Raw genomic sequence first — 22079 nt, 5'->3', positions numbered from 1 at the left:
CACAAGGCTGGAAGTATCATAAAGGAAGTGTAAGAGGTGTTTGTGTTGGTAGGTGTAAAATTAGAAAAGTCTCATGCTCTGAAAAAAATTCCTGGTCCCAGCTGCCAATGTTATGGAGTTACAGGGATGATAAAACTCCCATTAAAGTTCCTGGAAGGGGAAGTAAATAAACTTCACAAGTTTTCAGTACAAAAACCCAGCCATTTTAGGTCTTTCAGTTCATCTTTAATCTGAAATGCATCACCTTTGTACTGAGTGAAATAAATCTGCAAAGACATTTTTGAGGATTCAAAAAGCTTGACAAATTGGAAAAATCACTTTGAAAATGAGAACATCTTTCCTTCTCCTCCTCCTTTCCAGGTGCAGCTGGACCACACACAGTGTCATTACACCATTTTTTGTTAAATCCATACAGTTAAAAAATGGATCAGGCTTTATGTTCAAAATATATTAATACATATTGCAGCTTACTAATATTCCTCACAGCTAATTTTTATCACTGGTTATGCTATGCTGATTTTCTCCTCATCACTTTAGCTGTAATTGTTTGGTTTAATACCCAGAGCACACATCCTCTATGCTGCCTGATTAATTATTTTCACCTTTTTGTGTCACATTTCTCAGATCAGTAATTATGTCAGATCATAAACCCCATCCTACACTATAATAACTTGACAAATAGTAATACTTTCTATATAACATGGAATAAGGTGAGTTGTTTAACAAAACACATAATTTCTTTCTAGTCAGTTTAATTAATTTATCTTAATTATTTAACCTATTAACCACAGGTTAATTAAATTGAATCTGATGCACTCTCTTACTATATTTATATTGCTTTTTTTTTTTTTTTTTCTGAATGGGACTAGTGTTTCATTACCTCTGTTGCTCATTAATTTTAGTGCTGCTGTTGCTCTTTCTTGAAACGTTTGTTTCCTCCAGGGCCAAGTTAATCCATAATTCAGAGCTAATGGTAAATCTCCCTGCATTACCCACCATGCACAACCCAAAAGGCAACAGGAGGGGGCTGGATCACATCAGGTAACAGCACCCACTGCAGGAATACACCCTAAATAGCCACCACCAGCTTGCCTTGGGTGTAAAAGGACACCTCCTTCCACCTGCTTTTGATAGCCATTTTTATCCCAATGCCATCTTCTAAAAATATATCCTTGCTTTTCTTCCCTGGGTGCAAGGGAGCAGGGTGGGAGAGAAGTGGCAGCCTGTTCCTAAAGGCATCTGAAGGCTCTTTTGAGGAGCACCTTGAAAAACCAAAGCCCAGAGCAAATGCCCCAGTGAAACCAGCCAAGGTGGTGAAATCAAATCCAGCAAACCCAGGTGCAGGAGTTCTCAGGAGCAGCTGCACTGCCTCTGCCCAAGGAGTGACAGGGAGCTGCAGTGCCTGCCCTCAGCTGGAGATCCACCACAGCTTGCTCATCTATGAACTGTTACCTCTCCAAAAACACATGTAATAATGGTGATAGCCTGGAAAAGCAAGGACCAGGGACTAGAAACACCTCTGCTGCCTGTATACTTCACTTTCTTCTAACAGGCTTGTGGCAGAGCAGCTGAGCATCAGTATAAGCAGGCTGTGCTGGTGACAGGGCAGAGCCAGGACACAAAGCCACCCCAGGAGGGGATGGACTCCCTGCACCACACCTGGCTGTGCTGGCAGGTGAAGATGAGGATGGTCATGACAGATGAGGGAGCCTGGCAGCCTCCAAGGGAAAGGACATGACCATTCCCAAAAGCCCCTTAAGTCAAACCCCATCTACTGACTCTGCAAATGTCAGCTGGGGGAGCTTGCACAAGGATTCAGACACTGAATTTTCCCCAGGGGTTTTAATTCCCCACAGACATTCTAATTCCAGCTGTGTAGTGCCCATAACCCACAGCCCAAGTCCCACCCCAGCAGGAGAATCTGCTGCAAAAGCCCCCACAGGATCCAGCCCAGCACCCAGAGCAGCCCAGGAATCAGACCTGCCCATCTCCAGGCTATGGAGCCCCTGCTAAGCACAAAGCTGAATGAGATCACAGCTGGTCCAGGGCCAGAAAGTAATGGTGCAGTAATGGGTTTATTGGCTTTTTGAGAAGGAGCTGTTTGATTTCAGGCAGAGGAGAGTCAACAGCAGCATCCACTCCTGCTAATCTCATTTCCAGCAGCACACTGAGTGAGAAGGCACTTGGGCACAAAGCTGTGCTCGATTGCTCTCTGTTTATCCAGGATTACATTAGGAGCCCAAGAGCATCTGAAAACAGCCCCTAGCCAGAGCTAAGGCTTTGCAAATGGCTTCTGCAGCACCTGGCTTGTGGGAAAAGAAATCCCAGTGTTTCCAGCAAGCTGCTGGCAGTTTGCTCAGTACAAGAGCTGGATTTAGATGCACAGGTTTTAGATGTGCAAATTGAAGACAGTGTCTGTTGAGGAAAGTATTGCAGATAAGAAGTGTTGACCAGAAAATTTGTTTCATTTTAAAGAATTCATTTACCTTAAGCAAAAAGAAATCAAATGCAGAAGGGTGGGTTTGGCCAGGGTGAGGGATTCTTTCAAGGGGGAAGTTAAGAGAAGTTGGTCTGACCATGATCTGCCCCATTATCCACAAAATAACTTACTTTGAGAACAAAATTACCACCAAGTCTGGTATAAGAGCTCTTTATTTCTGTGTCTAAAACACAAAGAAAGGGCTTGCATTTCGACATCAGAACCATGCAAAGCACCTACACACCAAAAATGAGATACTGAACGAGTGTCTCTCTCCTGCTACATGTGGAAAATTTAGGCAGGAAGACTCCATTTTCTTGTGCATTCTGCTCTATCCTTCCACAAATCAACCAGCTCTGAGGGGTGATAATTAACCTTCATTGCAAACCAGATCATTTGCCACTGAACACTATTCCATGCTGCCCTAAGCTGCTAAAATATGCTCCTGTAAGCTTCATCAAGCACCCAGTTCTGCTTTTGGTCTAAAAGGACAAAGTCCCGAACGCCTCCAGCTACAGGACAGACTTTAATCAGAGGTACTGAATTAAATGACAGCAGAGTTTGGCTCAAAGGATGAATGTCTCCTCCATAGGGAAGCCCACAAAAGGCCCTTATTAGTTTCCCAGAGAGGGATGTAGAGACCACCCTAGGCTCAGAGAATTGTCATGTGCACAGAGGACAACCAGACATCCTGAACTATTAAAAAACAGTGGTATAGAAAAATAAAAGGCATAAAATACTGAACCAAAAAGGTTCCAAATAAGGCATCAGCAGGTCCCAACTGGATGTGCTCCTGTTACATACATCACCCTCCCAGCCAGGATAGTTAGGAACGATGCATTAGGATTGTATTTCTGACCTCCATCATTAAGTGCTACGAGCAACCAGAAGGGTTCAAGTTCTCTTAGAAAAAAAGAAAAACAAAAAAAAAAAAACCCAAACCTCCAAACACAAAACCAGGGAGTAATGTTTTTGGTTAAGTATTTCTTAGAAAAGAAAATAAAAACGTTAAAGCAATTCATTGAAACGACTCATTAAAAAAAGACAACATTCCTGTAAAGTAAAAATATATATATATATAAATAGAATCTATTTTTTGTTTGTTTGTTTTTCTTTAAAAAAAGAGACATTCAGTATCACATCAGCAGATCCTGATGGGCTTTCCCGCGGGTCTCCTGCGACGGCCGCCGCTCCTTAAGGCAAAGGTGGGGTTGGCACGGGGGGACAGCGGGGTCCCCTGGCAGGCAGGGTCTGTCAGCAGGGCGGCTTCTCCCGCACGCTGACCGAGCCGTCCTCCATCCCAAAGTACACCCGCTGCGCCATGTCGATGAACAGCCCCGTCTCCACCACACCTGGGGAACGAGAGGTCACTGGTTACTGCCACAGCCACCATTCCTGCATCCTGTACCTGTACAGTGTTATATAGTGTACAGTTACTGCCACAGCCACCATTCCTGCACTCTGTACCTGTACAGTACTTATATAGTGTACAGTTACTGCCACAGCCACCATTCCTGCATCCTGTACCTGTACAGTACTTATATAGTGTACAGTTACTGCCACAGCCACCATTCCTGCATCCTGTACCTGTACAGTACTTATATCCTGTACAGTTACTGCCACAGCCACCATTCCTGCATCCTGTACCTGTACAGTACTCATATCCTGTACAGTTACTGCCACAGCCACCATTCCTGCATCCTGTACCTGTACAGTACTTTATATCCTGTACAGTTACTGCCACAGCCACCATTCCTGCATCCTGTACCTGTACAGTACTTATATAGTGTACAGTTACTGCCACAGCCACCATTCCTGCATCCTGTACCTGTACAGTACTTTATATCCTGTACAGTTACTGCCACAGCCACCATTCCTGCATCCTGTACCTGTACAGTACTTATATAGTGTACAGTTACTGCCACAGCCACCATTCCTGCATCCTGTACCTGTACAGTACTTATATAGTGTACAGTTACTGCCACAGCCACCATTCCTGCATCCTGTACCTGTACAGTACTTTATATCCTATACAGTTACTGCCACAGCCACCATTCCTGCATCCTGTACCTGTACAGTGTTATATAGTGTACAGTTACTGCCAGAGTCACCATTCCTGCATCCTGTACCCTGTACAGTACTTATATAGTGTACAGTTACTGCCACAGTCACCATTCCTGCATCCTGTACCTGTACAGTATTATATAGTGTACAGTTACTGCCACAGTCACCATTCCTGCATCCTGTACCTGTACAGTATTTATATCCTGTACAGTTACTGCCAGAGTCACCATTCCTGCATCCTGTACCCTGTACAGTACTTATATAGTGTACAGTTACTGCCACAGTCACCATTCCTGCATCCTGTACCCTGTACAGTACTTATATCCTGTACAGTTACTGCCAGAGTCACCATTCCTGCATCCTGTACCCTGTACAGTACTTATATCCTGTATAGTTACTGCCACAGCCACCCTCTGCACTCTGTACCTGTATAGCACTTATATCTTGTATAGTTACTTGTACAGTACTTTATATCCTGTACAGTTACTGCCACCCCCTGCACTCTGTACCTGTACAGTATTTATCTCCTGTATAGTTACTTGTACAGTACTTATATCCTGTACAGTTACTGCCACAGCCACCCCCTGCACTCAGGTACAGTATCTGCAGGGAACCCCCGAGGAGAGGGAGGGAATGATGCATCTTGTCGCTGTCATAATTTCTGAAAAAATCCTCATTACCCAGGATTTTTCTCCTGAGAAGCTTCAGAAAAGAATGAAAACAATAATTATCTGATTGCTTTGGAATGTGGTCTGGAGATTGTTTACCAACAGGTGAATGTTTGATTGGTTCCATGTGAATTGTTTTAACTTAATGACCAATCACAGCCAGCTGTGTCAGACTCTCTAAGGCACGAGTTTTCATTCTCATTCTTGTTAAGACTTTTGTCTGTATCCTTTCTCTGTTTTCTTTAGAATAGCATTAATGTAATATAATGTAATACAATGTAATATATACTATAATATAATGCAATGCAATGCAATATAATAAAATATAATATATGCAGCCTTCTGAGAACATGAAGTTAGATTCTCATCTCTTCCCTCATCCTGGGGAGCCTCATAAAGACCACACCATCTGACTCCATGTTATCAGAAGGCTAATTAATTACTTTATTATACTATCTTATTCTATATTATATTACAGTATGTTACATTACACCTAAACTGAATCTGCCAAACACTCAACTCTGCACACTCTGCTCTGAATCTTGTGACTGTCAGCCCACAGTCCCAACACACACACACACACACCTGGCCCTGATAGGCCAAGGAAACAAAACTCCATCACTTTGGATAAACAATCTCCATATTGCATTCCACTTTTTCACAAACACAGGCACAGCAAATAAGATAAGAATTGTGTTTTCTTTCTCTGAGGTTCAGAGAATGTGAAACCCAGAAATATTCTTGGGAAGAATTGTGCCTTGCTTTTCTCTGTGAAGAGAAATGTGGGGACACTCATGTCCTCTGCTCTGCCCTCTGTGGTTTTGCTCCTTCAAAAGCACCAGTGCCTCCACCAGAGGTTTGGAGAAGTGTCCAACCTGGATCAGCCACACTGGGAGCTTCTGGGAAGTGTTTATTGTGCAGCCACTTCCAGCAAAAACTCTCCAGAGATTGAGGAACAACTCCCAAAGCTCCCCCAACATTCACACTGCCCCACCACTGTTGCACCAACACAGCCATGAGAAAAGCATTTTCTGCTGTCTGATGACCCATGGGAGCAAGAGGAAGCTGCACACACCCACAGGACTGGGGATCACTCTCTTTGCCTTTAAACTCACCTGAAAGACTGAAAGACTTCCCTGTAAGAGATCACCTGGCTGACATTTGTTCAAATGTTAAAACTCAGCAGCTCTGGTGCTACCTCTGCAATTTGTAGTCCATTTGTAAATGTACTTTTGATTGCATTTAATTATGGGTGCTCTGTCACCCTGTTCTTCTAAGTTCTTCTGATGTTTACATTTTGGTAATGGAGTTTCTCACACACTTTTCATGTCAATAATGATTGTTTTGCATTCCTTTCTGGAGGAGGAGAGAGATGATGGACTGTTGGTTTGACCAGTGTGGTTGGAGAGGTGGCAATTTCATCCTCCAATCCATGGTCACTTTTGAAAGTCTATCAATATTGGAGTTTGGAAATAAACTGTCCTCTTTTTATCTTGGACATCCCAGCTTGTGTCATCCATTTCATGTCCTGTTGTGACAGTACTCCTAACTTCACAGTGATCACTGACACACAGCCAGAGGCCAGGAAGGTGGACAGAAACAGAGACAAGGGCTACCACAAGCACAGGGTGGCCAAAACCCTTCTACCAGCACTGCATTTAGGCTTTAAGAGCCACACATTTAGGCTCATCTGCTTCTGGGGAGGGAAGAAGCTCTTCTTCCCTTAGCAGGTCCACTTCTGAGCAGGAAACAGGTCCCATTATTTACTATTCTTTTCTCAAACAACAAGAAATGCAGGGAGGAGGGTCCTGCTGTGCAGAGCAAGCAAGCACTGTCTGCCTCTTGCACAGACACAGCTCTAATGATACAGAGATTTGTACAGCCATGGGCAGCAACTGGGTTAGGATATGGAGCACTGCACCAGGGCAGCCCAGACCACCAGAGATCCCTTCCAACCCCAACAATTTTGTGATTCTGTGATAAGCACTGCTGGAGGAAGTAAAACCACTGACCAGAGCCTCTGCCTGGCTTGGAGTTTCAGTTGTGGAGCCAGGACAATACATGGCTGCTTTGTGGGGATGTTGGTGTTTGTGCAACAAGATCCCAACCTGTTCCTGCATGTTCTGACAACACACAAGCAGTCAGTGAAGGCAGCTGTGTGAAGGCAGGACTGCAGGGACAGGCTTTGCCAAGATAACCAGAAAGACATCCAGATGCTGCTTCCCTGAGTTCAGAGAGTGCCAGTGCCATGGGTGGCTCCAGAGGCAGCTCTTGCCTGGGCAGTCTCATGCCAGGCAGGGGTCCTTGCAAAGAAGCTGTTTTGTTTGCAAACAGAGCACTCAGCCACTGCTGCTCGAGCCCAGCAGGAGCTTGAGTGCACTTCATCCTCACAGCAAGGCCAGCAGGGAGGGCTTCCCAGTGGGAATGGGATGCAGAGCTGTAAGCAGCTCTTGGAAATACCACAGCACAGTGCAAACCCTCCCTCCAGAGTGCACTGGTGTTTCCACTAAAGTCCCTCTCTAAATGGGCACAAGGAGAGTAAGGAAGAGGACAGGACTGTTGTGCCTAATGGGAAACAGTGTCAACATCAACCAGCATCACTCCAGGTTTTCACCACCATGTGGGAAAAGCCCCATGGGCACAACTGTACCAATTGAGCTGACTGCTCTCTTGAGTAGAAACAAATGCAGGGACCTGCAGGAGGGCAGCAAATACACACACACACACATTCCCTCACATCCAGGAGACAGCTGCCATAGTCCAGGTTACTTATCACACACCAAGCCTCAGCCAGCTTTTGTGGCTTTTAAAGAATCAGACATCACCTGGTATCATTTTGATAGCAGAGTTCACTTCACGCCACTCGTGAACCTTGTCAAACTTCCAGTCCAGGATGAAGTTCCCATTGTCTGTCACCACAGGGCCCTGGAAGCAAACCCAGTTGTCATGGCATGAGCCCTGTGTCTCCTGATCCCAGCCAGGGACTGTCACAGCCCTCACTGGGACCAGCTGTCCCCACTGCAGTGGCTTAGAGTCATCATTCACAAAAACTGGGGCTGTCCTCACAATAAACCTGTCACCCCCAACCATCACCCCCAACTTGAGACCCTCTCTGGCAGCTCAGACTGCCCTGCAGCCCCCTAACACCCCCAGACCCAGGCTGGCAATCCCTCTGCTCCCTGCTCCAGGATGCTTCTTTAGGAGTCACAGCCAGAGAGGCTTTCAATGAGCAGCCTGAACACATAAATACCCAATCCAGTAACCTAAGTGTAATAAAGAGGAATTACACAAGATGTCACTTGTGGGAGTGAAAGCCCAGATGTCACCAGATGAAGGGCCAGACCTCTGGTCCTCCCTTTGCCCACGTTCAGGAGGGTCCCCAGGGAAGCAGGCAGACAGGGACACTCACTGCTTTGTTAACAGCCATCCGCAGCTCCACGACACCGCCAAATTTTTTGGTCAGGGCTTTGGTGACAGGGACATAAGCCATGGGGATGACCTCGATAGGAACTCCCTTCTTCCACTGCTCCCCAAGGCTGTCAGATTTTTTCCTGAGGGCACAGTTTGAGGTGGGATTAGTGCTGGACATTCCACTGCTGACACCATTAACAGCACCCCAAGCCCTTGGCAAACCCCTCAGGCACAAGGCTCAGGAGGACACAGGGTGAGTCCATGTGTGCCCTGTGCAGCCAGAGCCAGTCTAATGCACAATGCTCTATCCACTCAAAAGCCCTGTTTTGACATGCTTTGGACAAACAGAACAGGAGTTGTTTTTTCCACAGCCCCATGGCTGGAAAATTTATCCCATGCTGACAATCACTGAGCTCAGAGAGCAGAACTGCCACTTCCCCACAAGCTCTGCTGACTCCCAAGCAGGCCTGCTGAGTTGAAAATTAAGAAAAAAAGATAAATTGAATTGCTGAAATACTGGGAGCCAGGCTAATTTCTACCCATTCCCGCTCTCCTGTAACCATTGCAATGACAATAATGGCCTAGCACAGCACCATCTGAAACCTCCCATGGAGGAGAGAAAGGTATTATGAACAGTAATATCTTCACCTGTAATCAGCAATAACAATGAAGCACTTTGCAAATCCTGCAACTATCTTCTCCTGTGTCAAGCAGCCACTGCAAGGGGGGAAAAAAAAAAAAAAAAACAAACCAGAAAACATCAGACTGCTCCTCACTGTGCCTAATGGCCTTGAAATCCAGTCCCCTCTAATATGTTCTTGCTGGTTTTGATGCTGCCATTGCCCCACACCTGATCCTCCTGATCCCCACCCCTCACTGTGTGCCCCTTGTCCCTGGCCAGGAGCCATCTCCCACTGTGGGTGCACACAGAGCCCTGCACAGGATCCCCTCCAGCCCAGCCCTGACACCCAGAGCCACACAGGGATGCTCAGAGCCCCCACCACCAGCACTGGGACAGACAGACAGATGGACAGCAAGGCTCACCCGCCACCTTTGATAAGGTTGAGGTCAGAGTCCACCTCATCTGCTCCATCGATGGCAACATCAAGCTGTGGGGAGAGGAGGAAATGGCTGTGGGAACCCCCCTGTGCAGCATCCAGGCCCTGCTCCTGGGGCAGCTCCAGGGCTGGAGCGTCCCAAGCAGCAGTGACAAATGTCACCAGAGGTGGGTGGCACAACCTCGGTGCAGCCTGACCAGACACAGGTGTCTGATGGGCCAGCCGAGGACACCCTGAGACCACCCAAGCCCCTCCAACAAACAACCCCAGGCATGTGAGAGGAGGAGAAACCCAAACCAACTGCTGGCCTGCAAGGCACATCTCTTCAGCCTCTGGTGTTCTGTAAGGACCAGCATGCCAGATTTCCCCAGGAAAAATCTCTGACAGTTCAGCAACATTCCTGTCTCAAGCCTCAACTTGGAAGAGATGCCAAGCACCTGGAGGCAACACAACCCAGGAGCCTTCTTGCCACCTAAAGGGACAAGAACTAAGAAAGAACTTGGGGGAAAAATAAACTAAACCTGTTCAAATCATTAAGGTTAGAAAAGACCTTTAAGATCATTGAGTCCAGCCATTCAACAAGCCCTGCCAGGTCCCCATTAAACCATGTCCCTAAGCATCAAATCTACATGTTTTTTGAACACTTCCAGGGATGTTGATTCCACCGCTGCCCTGGGCAGCCTGTTCCAGTGCTTGACCTTTCAGTGCAGAATTTTTTCCTGATATCCAATCTGAACCTCCTGTGGCACAACTTGAGGCCGTTTCCTGTTGTCCCAACTCAAGTTCTGCAGTGTGGCTGCCCAAACTCAGCCTCAGGGAGGACTAAGGAGCCTGGACACTTTCTGAAGGACCAGGTGAGAGAAGGTCAGCTGAGGTCTCACCTCTGGGGCCCCACTTACCTCTGGATTTCGGTCCAAGTCACTCAGGGTTAAGCCATTCTGCAGGATCAGCTGACGAGCCTGTGCACCAAGAAAAGAACAAACACCATTTACCAGTGGCAGGAAAGGAAAACAGACTCTTGGTGTCCTACCCTGGCTGCAGCAAGGATGGAGCCTCCCTGGGAGAGCTCCACTGCTCCACTCTGAGCTCGTGGAGAGGCTGCAGCAGGAACACACAGCAAGGAGAAAGTGATGTTTCCACACCAGAGCAGTTTAATCAAAAGAAAATCCTGCTTCTGATTTGAACTAAAATGTTCAGGTGGTATAAGAGAACTCCTGGGTTTGGGTGTCTCCATACTAAATAGCAGGAGGCCTCATCAGCTTGGTGGGAATCACTTTTATCTAAGCACTAAAGCAGATTTGGAATTTTTAAATCCTGTGTTGTTTCAGCTTGGACATCATTCTCCCTCACACCCATCCAGCCCTTCTTATCTCCTTCAGTTGAAAAATGGGACCAAGAAAATTAAATATTTACACCACAGCAATGTGGAACTAACAGAGAAAATATTTTTCATTTGGAAATAAGCTAAAAAGTAAATAACAAATGCACAGCTCGTGGGAAAAGCGTGGGAAGCTGCTGAAACAGCTGCTTGGTGGCTCTGATCTAGGTCTCCTGCAGTGGCCATGTGTTTCCCTCTAGTGGCAACACAACACAGGGCACCCAGAGCTGCCCTTGGCTCAGCCCCTCAGCTTGAACAGGCAGTCACAGAATTGTTTAGCCAGATTTCCTAACACCAAGTCCAGCCCTTAACCCAGCAGTGCCCAGGCCACTGCTAAACCATGTCCCCAAGTGTCACATGTACATGGCTTTTACATCCCTCCAGGGGTGGTGACTCTGCCACTGCCCTGGGCAGCCTGGTCAGTGCTTGACCACCTTCTCAGTGAAGAAACTTTCCCTAATATCCAATCAAAACCTCTCCTGGCACAACTTGGGGCCATTTCCTCTTGTCCTGTTATTTGTCACTTGGGAGAAGAGACCAAGTGGCTGCCCCCTCCTGTCAGGGCATTGTGGAGAGTGAGAAGATTCCTTTTCTCCAGCCCCTCAACTGCTCCTCATCACATCTGTGCTGCAGAGCCCTCCCCAGCTCCACTCCCTTCTCTGGACACCATCCACCCCCTCAGTGCCTTCCTTGTCATGAGGCACAAAACTGAACACAGGATCCAGGTGTGGCCTCACCAGTGCCCAGCAGAGAGGGACAATCCCTGCCCTGGCCCTGCTGCCACTATTGCTGACACAGGCCAGGTGCCCCTGGCCTCCTTGGCCACCTGGGCACACGATGGCTCAGGTTCCCAGCACCCCAGGGCCTTTTCTGCTGGGCCACTTTCCACCCACTCTGCCCAGCCTGGAGCTCTGCAGGAGGTTGTTGTGGCCAAAATGCAGACCCAGCAGCTGGCCTTGCTGAATGAAGCTCAGACCCTTGGCCTTGGTCCATCCATCCATCCATCCATCCATCCATCCATCCATCCTGTCCAGATCCCCTGCAGAGCCTTCCTGCCCTCCTGCAGATCAACACTCCCACCCAGCTTGGTGTCCTCTGCAGAATCTCTAACTGGTTGAATTTTCCACGTTACAAATCATCATTCAAGTGAGATTCCCTCCTTGCACAGACTCTGCTCAGTCTGAACTTGTTACCATGCTGCAGCTAGACCAAGCAACCCCAGTGCAATAGCCTGGATCAGCTGATTCCCCTGAATTCTACACACTAAGACTAACAAAGTGCATCAGTCACAGGTACTGGCATCCCAGAAACATTAGAATTAGCAGGTGGCACTCCTGGTAATGAGATAAGATTTGAATAGTTTATCATGGCATTTCATAGCATGCAGTTTTAACACCCATGGGCTGTGGGGCCCTAAGGACTCACAAAATGATAGGAATAAAAACCAGTGGGTTGGCATTCATCACATGGTGTCCACAAAAGGAGATTTCAGGGATCTGGAAACCCAAAGCATTGAGAAACACTGTGCTGCACATGCAGGCCAGACCCTGAACAGGCTGAGTCAGCAGTGTGGCAACGAGGTGGCTTGGCTCTCTCCAGGCTCTGCTTGCAAGGCAAGGGGAGCAGTGGGAATCAGAAGCAGAGCTCCCATCACTGAGGGAGGGAGGGAGGAGTGGTGGTAACTGCACAGCACTGGACAGGAGCAGGCCCACTCCGTGCTCCTGGCACACATCCTGGTGAGAGGAGACAACGCAAGCACCAGGGACAGATACTTACCCTGCTCTAGCTTTACTGGTGGAGATGGATTAATGCCCTGACAACAGGGAAGGGAGGAGTATAAAAGCCCACTGAAACCAACTCTTCCTTGCCAGTGACCTCAGGCAGCCATCTACACCTGTACACAGTGAAAATAAAATGCTGTTTTGCTGAGCTGGGAATGCTCCACTCAGAATTGGTTGAGGTCTAAGGGACTGCAAGGGATTCAAGGCAGCCCCACGTTGGGAAGTTTGGATCCTGCAGGTGTACAATCCCTCTCTTCCCTTTAACAGCAACTTTTTGTTTTACTGGTAAGAAACTCCATGGTGTTAAATGAACTATGACAACATTTCAAGGCAGGACAGGCTCCAGCCCACACTCACTACAAGAGCTTCATCAATATTTTCTTTAAGAACTAATGACTGGACTCAGAGCACTTCTCCTAACTTCCAAGGGGACATGGCATTTTAGGGTGGGAATCATTAGAGACAGATCAAAGACACACTCTCACTACAGTCTATATAATCAACAGAAGTACCAATATAGGTTTGGGGTTTTTTTGTCACTTTCTGGCCTTTGCAGCACCTTGCACCATACCCCAGTCACCTGCAACAGCTGGGAAGAGAGAGCCCTGTCACCCCCACACCTAAACAGCTGCAGGGTAAGAGGATGTTAGGTTTTCCTAAGATTTTAAGATAATTCAGGTTGGTCTCTATCCATCCAACCTCCAGGTCAAAGCAGGGTCAGCTCCCAGGTTGCTCAGGGCTGTATCCACCCAGTCCCTGAACACCTCACAGCACAGGCTCTGCCCTGCCTGCCACACTGTCTGACTGCCCTCACGGTGACAAGAGTGTGACAAAAGTACAGTCCCCAGGATCATCAGAAGGACACATGCCCAATTCCTTGCCTGGGGTATTGCCACCCAGCCTTGAAAACCCTTCAGGTGGTGGTTCCCATTGTGTCACCTCTGCCTGCCCAAAAGGAGGTTCCCACCTCAGGGAGCAGAGGCAAAGAGACCAAAGCCAGTTGCCAAAGGCATGGGAGATGCTCAGAAGCTTCCCCAGCAGATCTGTATTCCACCACCAAGGCAAGCTCTCCTTCTCCCTCCAGCCCTCTCAACATCCAGCTTGCTATGAACCAATTCCTGCAAAGGCTGCCCAGCAAACAAGAGGTTAAGCCAATTTCTCTTCTGCAATTTATCAAATCCAGCTGATGCATTTGAAGTTCCTGCTGAAAACACAAGAGCTTACTATTATTCTTTACAGCTGTCAGGGCTGGTACAGACTCAAAGGAGACAAAGTGTCTCCAGTGAGCTTTGCACTATGGGTCTGGCTTACCACTAAGCAGCATTTTCCTGCAAGTGGGATCCAGAGGAAGCCACACACCAACCCTGACACAGCCAGCCTTACCACACTGGCTCCAAATACACCTCCCAGCCCGAGCTCAGGTCAGAGTAACACAGCACCATCACCTTCTTTCTGTAGGCTGCACCACGACTGCCCTCACTGGTGCTTTTGGTTCATTCACACCACTGTGACCCAGAGAGGGGCAGGGTGGCCTCCCACAGCCCAGGGGGAGATGCCCTGCAGGAATTTTTGGACTGGCAGGAAGCAAAGGAGGAAAGCACTCACCTGAAAGGATGTAGGGATGCAGACAATGGTCAGGTTCTCCTCCTTAACTCGCTCAGCTGCAGGCAAAGAGCAGAAGCCTTGGTTAGTTCATTGCACAAGGCAAAACCACAGCAACTTTCTCTTTAAGAAACCTCAGTTTTCAGCCCCCCTGATTCACTGCAATTACTTGCTTGGCTTGCAAATAACTCAGTCACGCTCAAAATGCAAACAGGTGCCCCCTCCATAGGCTGAGGCTCAGTTTCAACACAAATGTTTCAACACCCACTCTGGCCCAGCCCAAGCCACCATGAACCATTAACCTTTATGTCTCCAGCAGCAGAGGAGCCCCAGCAGCAAATCCTCACCTGGGAAAGGAGCCCCATCCCCTCTCTCACTCCATTAGACAGGTTTTTGCTGCTCTCCATGTAAACACAGAGCTCCAGCAGCTGTCTGAAAGGTTTGCTGGCTTGTTGCCCTGGGGACATCACATTAATTTATTATAGAACATTTAAATATATAGCAGAGAAAGAACTAATAAAGTACAGTATTCCATTAAATGGAAGGAAATATTTCCTCCCCCAGGCTAACCTCAAATGACTAAAATCTATTACTAAGATATCATTATGGATAAAATGTTATTTTAGTAATTACAATACCCAGGCACAAGAGCCAGCAAGAGCTCGTGCAGCAGAGCAAGCACATGAGCTACATGCTCCAAGGTAATGCTGCTGCTGGAAGGATTGAACATGCAGTACATGAGGCTGGATGTTCTTACAAGCCACATCCCAGTTCTAAAGCAATCAGGAGACACGAAAAGCCAGAATGTGCAGCCTGGAACAGCCACTCCTCTTCAAATACAATAGCCATTTATTTAGAGACTGATTCTGTGCTCAAGGAGGGAGTGGTTGCAGTACTGAGCCAAGCCCAGAAGGCTGAACAGCAGCTCCCAGACAATGAAGTGCATCACACACAGAGTGGGGAAATGGGTGACAAGGGGCAGCCCCAGCCCTGCTGTGCCCCTGTGCTCAGAACTCAGCCTGCTCTGGGCTGCAGGACAGCTCTGCCCAAGGGAGCTGGAGGTCACCAGGGAACTCCCCAGACAGGCAGAGCCACCCAGGTGGGACAAACTGAACTGTGCTGCCCAGGGAAGTGGTGGAATCTTCACACCTGGAAGTGTGGATTTAACACTTGGGAGTATGGTTTGGTGGTGAACATAGTGGTGCTGTGTGGAATTTGAGAATCTTGAAGGTGTTTTCCAACCTTAATGATTCTCTGATCCCCCTCTGTAGCCAAGCAAGACCCCTGAGAACAACAGGGTTGATCCTGCACTCCCAACCCACCATGGCCCCCACAGCTGCTCTGCTCTGCTTCCAAGGGCATCCAAAGTTCAGCACCTCCACAAGCAGGGCTGAGACTGCCCTGCAAAGGAACTCTGAACCTCTGCACTCTCTGTAATGAGCCATGAGAGTAATTACACTCGCTCTGCAAAGCTGCATTTGCCTCACTTGAATATTTTGCTGAAATTCTCTGAATCACTCCCTGAGCAAAGCCCTGCACCTGGAGCAAGCAGGTAAACCTGGCTGCAGGGTACATTAATAAAATGCAGCAGGATTTCACATTCCTCCTTTTCATTACACCTCAGCAGGGCCCTCAATGTGAATCCCATGGATGTGGGGAACAAAATGAGCCAAAGGCAAATGGGTTAAAGGAAGCAGAGCAGCTGCATGGCCCCGAGCCACACAGCAAGCCAGCACTGGGCAGAGCTGGCAAAGCTGGAACCAGACCAAGGAGTTCAGCTCCAGTTTGTGGTGGCTGCCAGTGGAGAGCTTTTCCTGGCTGTCAGGAACAGGTGGCAAATCATTACCTCCTCAGGACTCTCAGGCTATAAATTTGGAGCCCAAGGCCCAGTTTTAACCTTCAGCTTCAAGCAGGACACAGCAGCCAGTGAACAGACCCAAGGCATCAGCTCTAACTCAGCACACAGGTGATTTTAGGGTGTTTTTCAAGTAGTTGGGGCAGATGGAAAAGGAGACTTTTTGTGATGGGAGGCACAGGAAGGGGAGCATCCTACCTAATCGTTGCACCGCGTGTACAATCGTAGATCCGCTTCCGATCCCAAGAACTTGATTGTTCTGCAAATCAAAGAGAGACAGGGGAATGCTGTCACTGGAGGCTCCAGACTCCACCTTCCCAGTAAAACTGGCATCATGACCACATGCAAGAAGAGCCTTGTCCAGGGATGCACGTGGACACAGCATCTCAGCACTCTGCAGGCAAGGGAGGGAACACGCTGTGCCAGCGAGGGCACGGCCGTGGTCTGCAGCCAAGGGATTTTAATCAACTCTGCCTCTCATTAAAGGACATGTGCTTGCTAATTACCAGCACAGTCCGATCTCAGGGTGTTCAATGCACACTCACTGGTGGTTGCTGGCATTCCATGAAAGCTCTCCTGCCGGAAAGCTGTGAAATTTCAGACAATACCACAGAGGAAGAAGGGGAAACAACCTCAAGATAAAATCTTCCCAAGGAAGCCACACAGTAAAAGGCTGCATTAGCTGCCAACCATATCATTAGTAAACAGCACAGATGCACCAGCAGCCAAAGCAGAGAGCACAGCAGCTGTTCCTGTGAATAATAAAGAATATTTTCCAAAACAGAGTGTAAAGCTGCCTATAGGAGAGTCCAGCAAAACTTGGAATGTGGGTGAGCCTGGCAGCATGTGCTGAAGAGGATGAAATTTTAACCACAGCTCCATCCTGGCCTTTCTCTGCGTATTGCCTGATTAAAGAAGGATCACTGCCTGTCACCTGTAACACAGATACACTAAAAGGTGCACACAGCACCTAAAAGGTGCTGCAGGCTGAGGGTGGATGGGTGCACTTGTGTTACTTCTGCAAGACATGTTCTCTGCCACGTCAGTCTCTGTTTATCATCAACTCAGTTTCCCATACCCTGTAAGTGACCCTGCAGCCTTCTGCACTTCCCATTTTCAGTGTATTTCATTTTCTTTGGATGGGATCCAAAGCTTAAATTGACTTAAAGAGGCCCAGTATCACCACAGAGACTTCAGATGAGGAACATATGAAGACAACCAGAGATGCAGGCACAGAGCTGTTGTGCATTATCTCTTGGACATTAGACAGATCTGGAGCTCTTTCCTCGTGTGCAGCAAATCCAGAGTTGGGCAGCTGTGGAAAAAGCCACACCTGCAGCACTTCAACCAGCTAAAATCTTGCTGTCACTCAAGTTTACCTGGATAGGTGGAGTTCAAGACAGGTCACACTCCCCTAGGATTAGTCATTTCTCTTGCTTCTGCAATTTAAAAGCTCAAAGAAAACAGAAGTTCTCTAAAACCAGAGGCTCAGCTTCCATCCCAGCCCTCACTGTGACTCTGCAGAAGCTGGGCACAGCAACAGGTCCCAGCTGCACACCTGCAGCGTGGCCAGCAGACACCAACAGCTCCTGAGGCTCCCGTGTCACCCACCCAGCAGGCAGAGCTAAGCAAGGCCAGCCAAGGCCAGGGCAAGCAAAGCTGTGCAGAGGCTGGCAGGACATGGGCAGTACCAGAGTTCCCAAAAGACATGTTCTGACCCGGGGAGAGGCAGTTTCTTCTCTTTGCCCTCATTTCTGTAGGGTGGGACAGCTTCTTGGAGCAGCTGGGTACCCTAAAGGGATGGGGAAAGCTTCAGCATGGGCTACTCCACTGTAATGAGGCAGGAAGAGCTCACAAGGGTCCCAGTCCATGCATTTATCAGTGATTACACAGCTGAAGACCCTTTTGGGTGAAGTGGGCAGTGACCACAGCATTTTCTCAGCCAACCCAAGGGCCTAAAGACACTGCCCAGCACCACAGAAGCCAGCAAGGCAACACACATGGAGCAGCACCAGCAGCACACAGGCACTGGCCAGTCCCACCTAAGTTTCCAAGGTCAGAGAACAAAGAGCTCTATCTAAAAGCAGTAGATAAATACAGAGCAAAGCCCAAAGTTTGCTCAGTACTCTCTGGGGCAGTAGGACATAGGGCAGTAGCTGTATTTGCATTTCCAACAGAGGTGCTCACAGGGCCTGCCCTCAGAGGTGTTGTATAAACTCAAAGCCAGCTCTCCCCAAGCAGCTTACAGCTCTAAAGCCCCAGCCCTGTGCCAGCCCCACTCCCCCAAGCTGTCACAGCCCCACAGCCCATGGCCTCTGAGGCTGGGCAGCTCAGTGTCCACTCCAGAGCTGGGGAACTCTGCTCCTGCAGCTGCCCAGGGACAAGGGCTGTGGGTAAACACATGGACCTAGCTTTAATTAAAAAAAAAAAAAAAAGAAAAGAAAATAAACCCAGAAAAGTTATCCTGTTCTAATCCCCCCTCCCACACCCAGGTTTACATGTGGCACACAAGGAGCTGCTGTCCTGGCAAGGCAGGGATGGGTGTGAAGGGGGATGGCAAGGGAGGAGCCTCATCCAGGACCAGTCCCAAGCCCCCAGTGCCACAGATTTATGGCACAGTTAAGCAAGGGAGATTTGTCCAGCAGAACCAAACCCTGGTGTCTCCCACACATCCCTGCTGGGCAAGGGAAGCCTCAGCTTTGCTTTCAGAGGTAGCATTGCCCCCTGTGAGAGCTCTAACAAGCAAACACAAAGGTATCCATTGCAAACAGCAGCTGCCCCCTGCCAGTGCAAACTGACAGCTGAGACCATCCAGCTCCTGGGCAGTGACTCTGAGCCCCTTCTCCACTACTTCCTGAAGCCAACTTGCACAAGCATTGATTGGGGTGTTACCTCAGACACTGCCTGATTTACTTAACCAGCATCACAAGCTGGACATTGAACTTTAATTAGCTGGGACACAGACAGAAACATTATCCTGAATTTGCCTGGCAATAAAACAGTACAAAGGCCATCGATTTCACTATTAAAAGTCCAAAAGTACTGGTTTTACCCCAAACCAGAGGAGCCCCCATTTATGATATCTCACAGCAACAGTGGTGTCTTGGCTCCACACTTTGTGAGATGAGCCCTTCCTCCCATGATCCCACAATGCACAATTTTGGGTTTGCCTTGGGTAAGAAAGGGGATTTTTATGCAACTGCCAGAGCTCCCAGCTCCCCCATCTCACAGACTGATCACTTTTGATGGTGTTGGCACAGCAGGGGCAGGTCTCACACACATGTGGTTGTGCTCTCAGGCAGGTACAGACTGCTCAGAGGAACGGGGCTGCAGAACAAGCAGAACTTTCGTGGGACACAAGGGAAGCCATCAGCAACTGAAGCTCAAAACTCTAACCCAGCGAGGGGGGAGCAGGAAGGAAAAGGGATTTTTTTTCTCCCCTAACTGCTAATATCTACATTCTTAGCAGGAACTCCTCACCCCGATTTCAGCACTGCTATTGCGAAAGGGCTGGCACAGAACCGATAAAGCCCTGCGTGACTGGAACCGTTGAGCTTCCCAACCAGGTGGTGCCAAACCCCAGGCAGCTCCAGCCCTATCTGACATTCATGGGGCTGACTCCAGCCCCTGGCTGCACTGCCCTCCCTGCAGAGGACACAGAGAATCCTCTGGTCAGGGACTGTTGCTCCTTGCTTGGGTGCTCAGAAATGGGGTGTAGCAGCAGCGCATCCTGGATTTGGAGAAAGGAGCAGTACCTGGCATTAGCCTGAACTCCCACCACAGCACAGCTTGCAGGAGGGTGTACAGTGAAAGTTTGGAGGTGCAAGACATTACCCCAAATTCAGCATAGACAGTACTGAGCTGGATCAGGCATGAAGCTGCAGCTGGGGAGGCACACACTGGGGAAGGAAAAGCTGTTTTCTTCCTTCACCTCACCTAAAGGGAGTGAAGTCCAAAGCAAAAGAGAAAGAGGCTCAGCAGGACCCATCCATGCACCCCAGGGTCCCTCTTTGCACCCAGGACTGTTCATGCTCCAAGTAGGGGGGGTGGGGGGGGTATTCTCAGTGCCCCCCACTGCATCCATGTACCTCGGGGCTGCTCTGTGCGCTGCAGGAGTCCATGCCTATCCATGCCCTGCAAAGTTCAGTTCATTCCATGGCCATTCCATGCACTGGGGAGTCCCAGCACTGCACAGCCTGTGCCTGCACCTGGAGCTGCCTCACACAGCCCTGGGTCTGGCCGTGCACTGGAAGGCTCCGTGCACACCTATGTTTTGTGGCCGCTCTGTGTTTTGTGTGGTCCCGGCACCCCAGAGTTGCACGGTCCATCCATGCACCAGAGATTCTGTGTACTCCACGGCTCCTCTGTGCATTGCGGGGTCCCAGCACCCCAAAGCCTATCCCTGCACCCGGAGCCGCTCCATGAACCCAGGGCTATCCGCGCTCGGGGAGAGTCCGTGGCTGCTCTGTGCTTTGGGGTGTCCCTGCACCCCAGAATCGCTCCATGCGTCCCACGGTCCGTCCGTGCACCGGGGGACTCTGCACTCCCTGCGGCCGCTTCGTGCTTTGCGGAGTGCCGGCACCCCAGAGCCGCTCTGTGTGCTGGGGCATCCGTGCATCCCGCAGCCCGTCCATGCACTGGGAAGCTCCGTGCACTTCACTGCCACTCCGTGTACCGGGGGGTCCCGGCACCCCACAGCCTGTCCCTGCAATCCAGAGCCGCTCCATGCGCTGCGAAAATCCGCGCACCCCGCGGCCGCTCTGTGCTTTGTGGAGTCCTGACACCCCGGACTTGCTTCGTGCATTCAGAGCCCCAGAGCCTGTCCCCGCTCCCGGAGCCGCTCCACGCAGCCCGGGACCGTCCGTGCCTCTGGAGACTCCGTGCACCATGCGGCCGCTCCGTGCATTAGGGGGTCTCTGCACCCCGGAATCGCTCCGTGCACCCCGAGCTCCGTCCGTGCACTGGGAGCCTCCACGCACCCCGTGGCCCCTCGTGCATTGGGGATCCCGGCACCCCGGAGCCTGTCCCTGCACTCCGGGATCTCTCAGTGTACTGGGGGCTCCGTGCACCCCAGAGCCTCTCCATGCGCTGAGAAGCTCCGTGCACCCCATGGCCGCTCAGCGCACTGAGGGGTCCCGGCACAGCAGATCCTGTCCCGGCACCCCGGAGCCGCTCCGTGTACTGGGGGTCCCGGCAGCCCAGAGTTTGTCCCGTCACCCTGGAGCCGCTCCATGTACTTCATGGCCACTGCATGCATTGGGGGAGCCCAGCACCGTGCAGCCACTCTGTGCTTTGGGGGGTCCCTGCAGCCACTCTGAGCTTTGGGGGGTCCCTGCAGCCCGGAGCCCCTGGGTGCACTCCGGGTCCGTCCGTGCTCCCGGAGGCTCCGCGCACCCCGCGGCCGCCCCGCGCTCCGGGCGCTCCGCGCTCCCGCGGCCGCTCCGCGCCCCGGGGCTCGGAGCCCCCCGCGCCCCGCAGCACCCCGGGCTGCCTCACCTGGACGTGCTTGTCCACGGCGGCGAAGGCGGCCCGTTTCTTGGCCTCCTCTGCCATGGTGCCGCCGAGCCGCCCGCGGGAGAAGCCGCGCCGCGCCGCCGCCCGCCCCGTTCGGACCCTCCCTGGCGGCCGGGCAGCCAGGGGCGTGCTCCGGAGCAGGGCGAGCCGGCCGGGGAGCCGCATGCCGGCGCGGCCCGCCCCCGGGGGGCTCTTCCTCACGGGCTGCAGGCCTGGGCCGTGCCGGCTCCTCTCCTCCTCCGCCTCCACCTCCTCCTCCTCTTTCTCCT

At 50.1% G+C, this 22079-nt stretch overlaps 1 protein-coding gene across 1 annotated transcript; it reads right to left on the bottom strand.

Annotated features, from left to right (window-relative positions):
- Nucleotides 1–2634: 2634 nt before the first annotated feature.
- On the bottom strand, nt 2635–22058 carry RPIA (ribose 5-phosphate isomerase A). Its single transcript, XM_054633137.2, has 9 exons — nt 21793–22058; nt 16495–16555; nt 14445–14500; nt 10580–10639; nt 9667–9731; nt 9271–9339; nt 8621–8762; nt 8037–8136; nt 2635–3831 (listed from the first exon to the last, which is right to left on the bottom strand). Exons 1-9 carry the CDS (start codon nt 21973–21975, stop codon nt 3734–3736), a joined length of 834 nt encoding a protein of 277 aa, XP_054489112.1. The 5' UTR covers nt 21976–22058; the 3' UTR covers nt 2635–3733.
- Nucleotides 22059–22079: the final 21 nt, after the last annotated feature.

The sequence above is a fragment of the Agelaius phoeniceus genome, chromosome 4 (genome assembly GCF_051311805.1).
Source record: "Agelaius phoeniceus isolate bAgePho1 chromosome 4, bAgePho1.hap1, whole genome shotgun sequence".
NCBI lineage: Eukaryota > Metazoa > Chordata > Aves > Passeriformes > Icteridae > Agelaius > Agelaius phoeniceus.
This window is presented reverse-complemented; position numbering and strand designations above follow the sequence as displayed.

Bases quoted from the DNA above. Each gene is read 5' to 3' on its own strand.
- RPIA (XM_054633137.2), bottom strand. From the start codon at position 21,975: ATGCGGCTCCCCGGCCGGCTCGCCCTGCTCCGGAGCACGCCCCTGGCT. The intron at 8,763-9,270 runs GTGAAGATATTA...CTGTGCCCTCAG, and splicing joins ATTGTTATTGCTGATTACAG to GAAAAAATCTGACAGCCTTG. The intron at 8,137-8,620 runs GTGAGTGTCCCT...GTTTGCTTCCAG, and splicing joins GGATGGCTGTTAACAAAGCA to GGCCCTGTGGTGACAGACAA.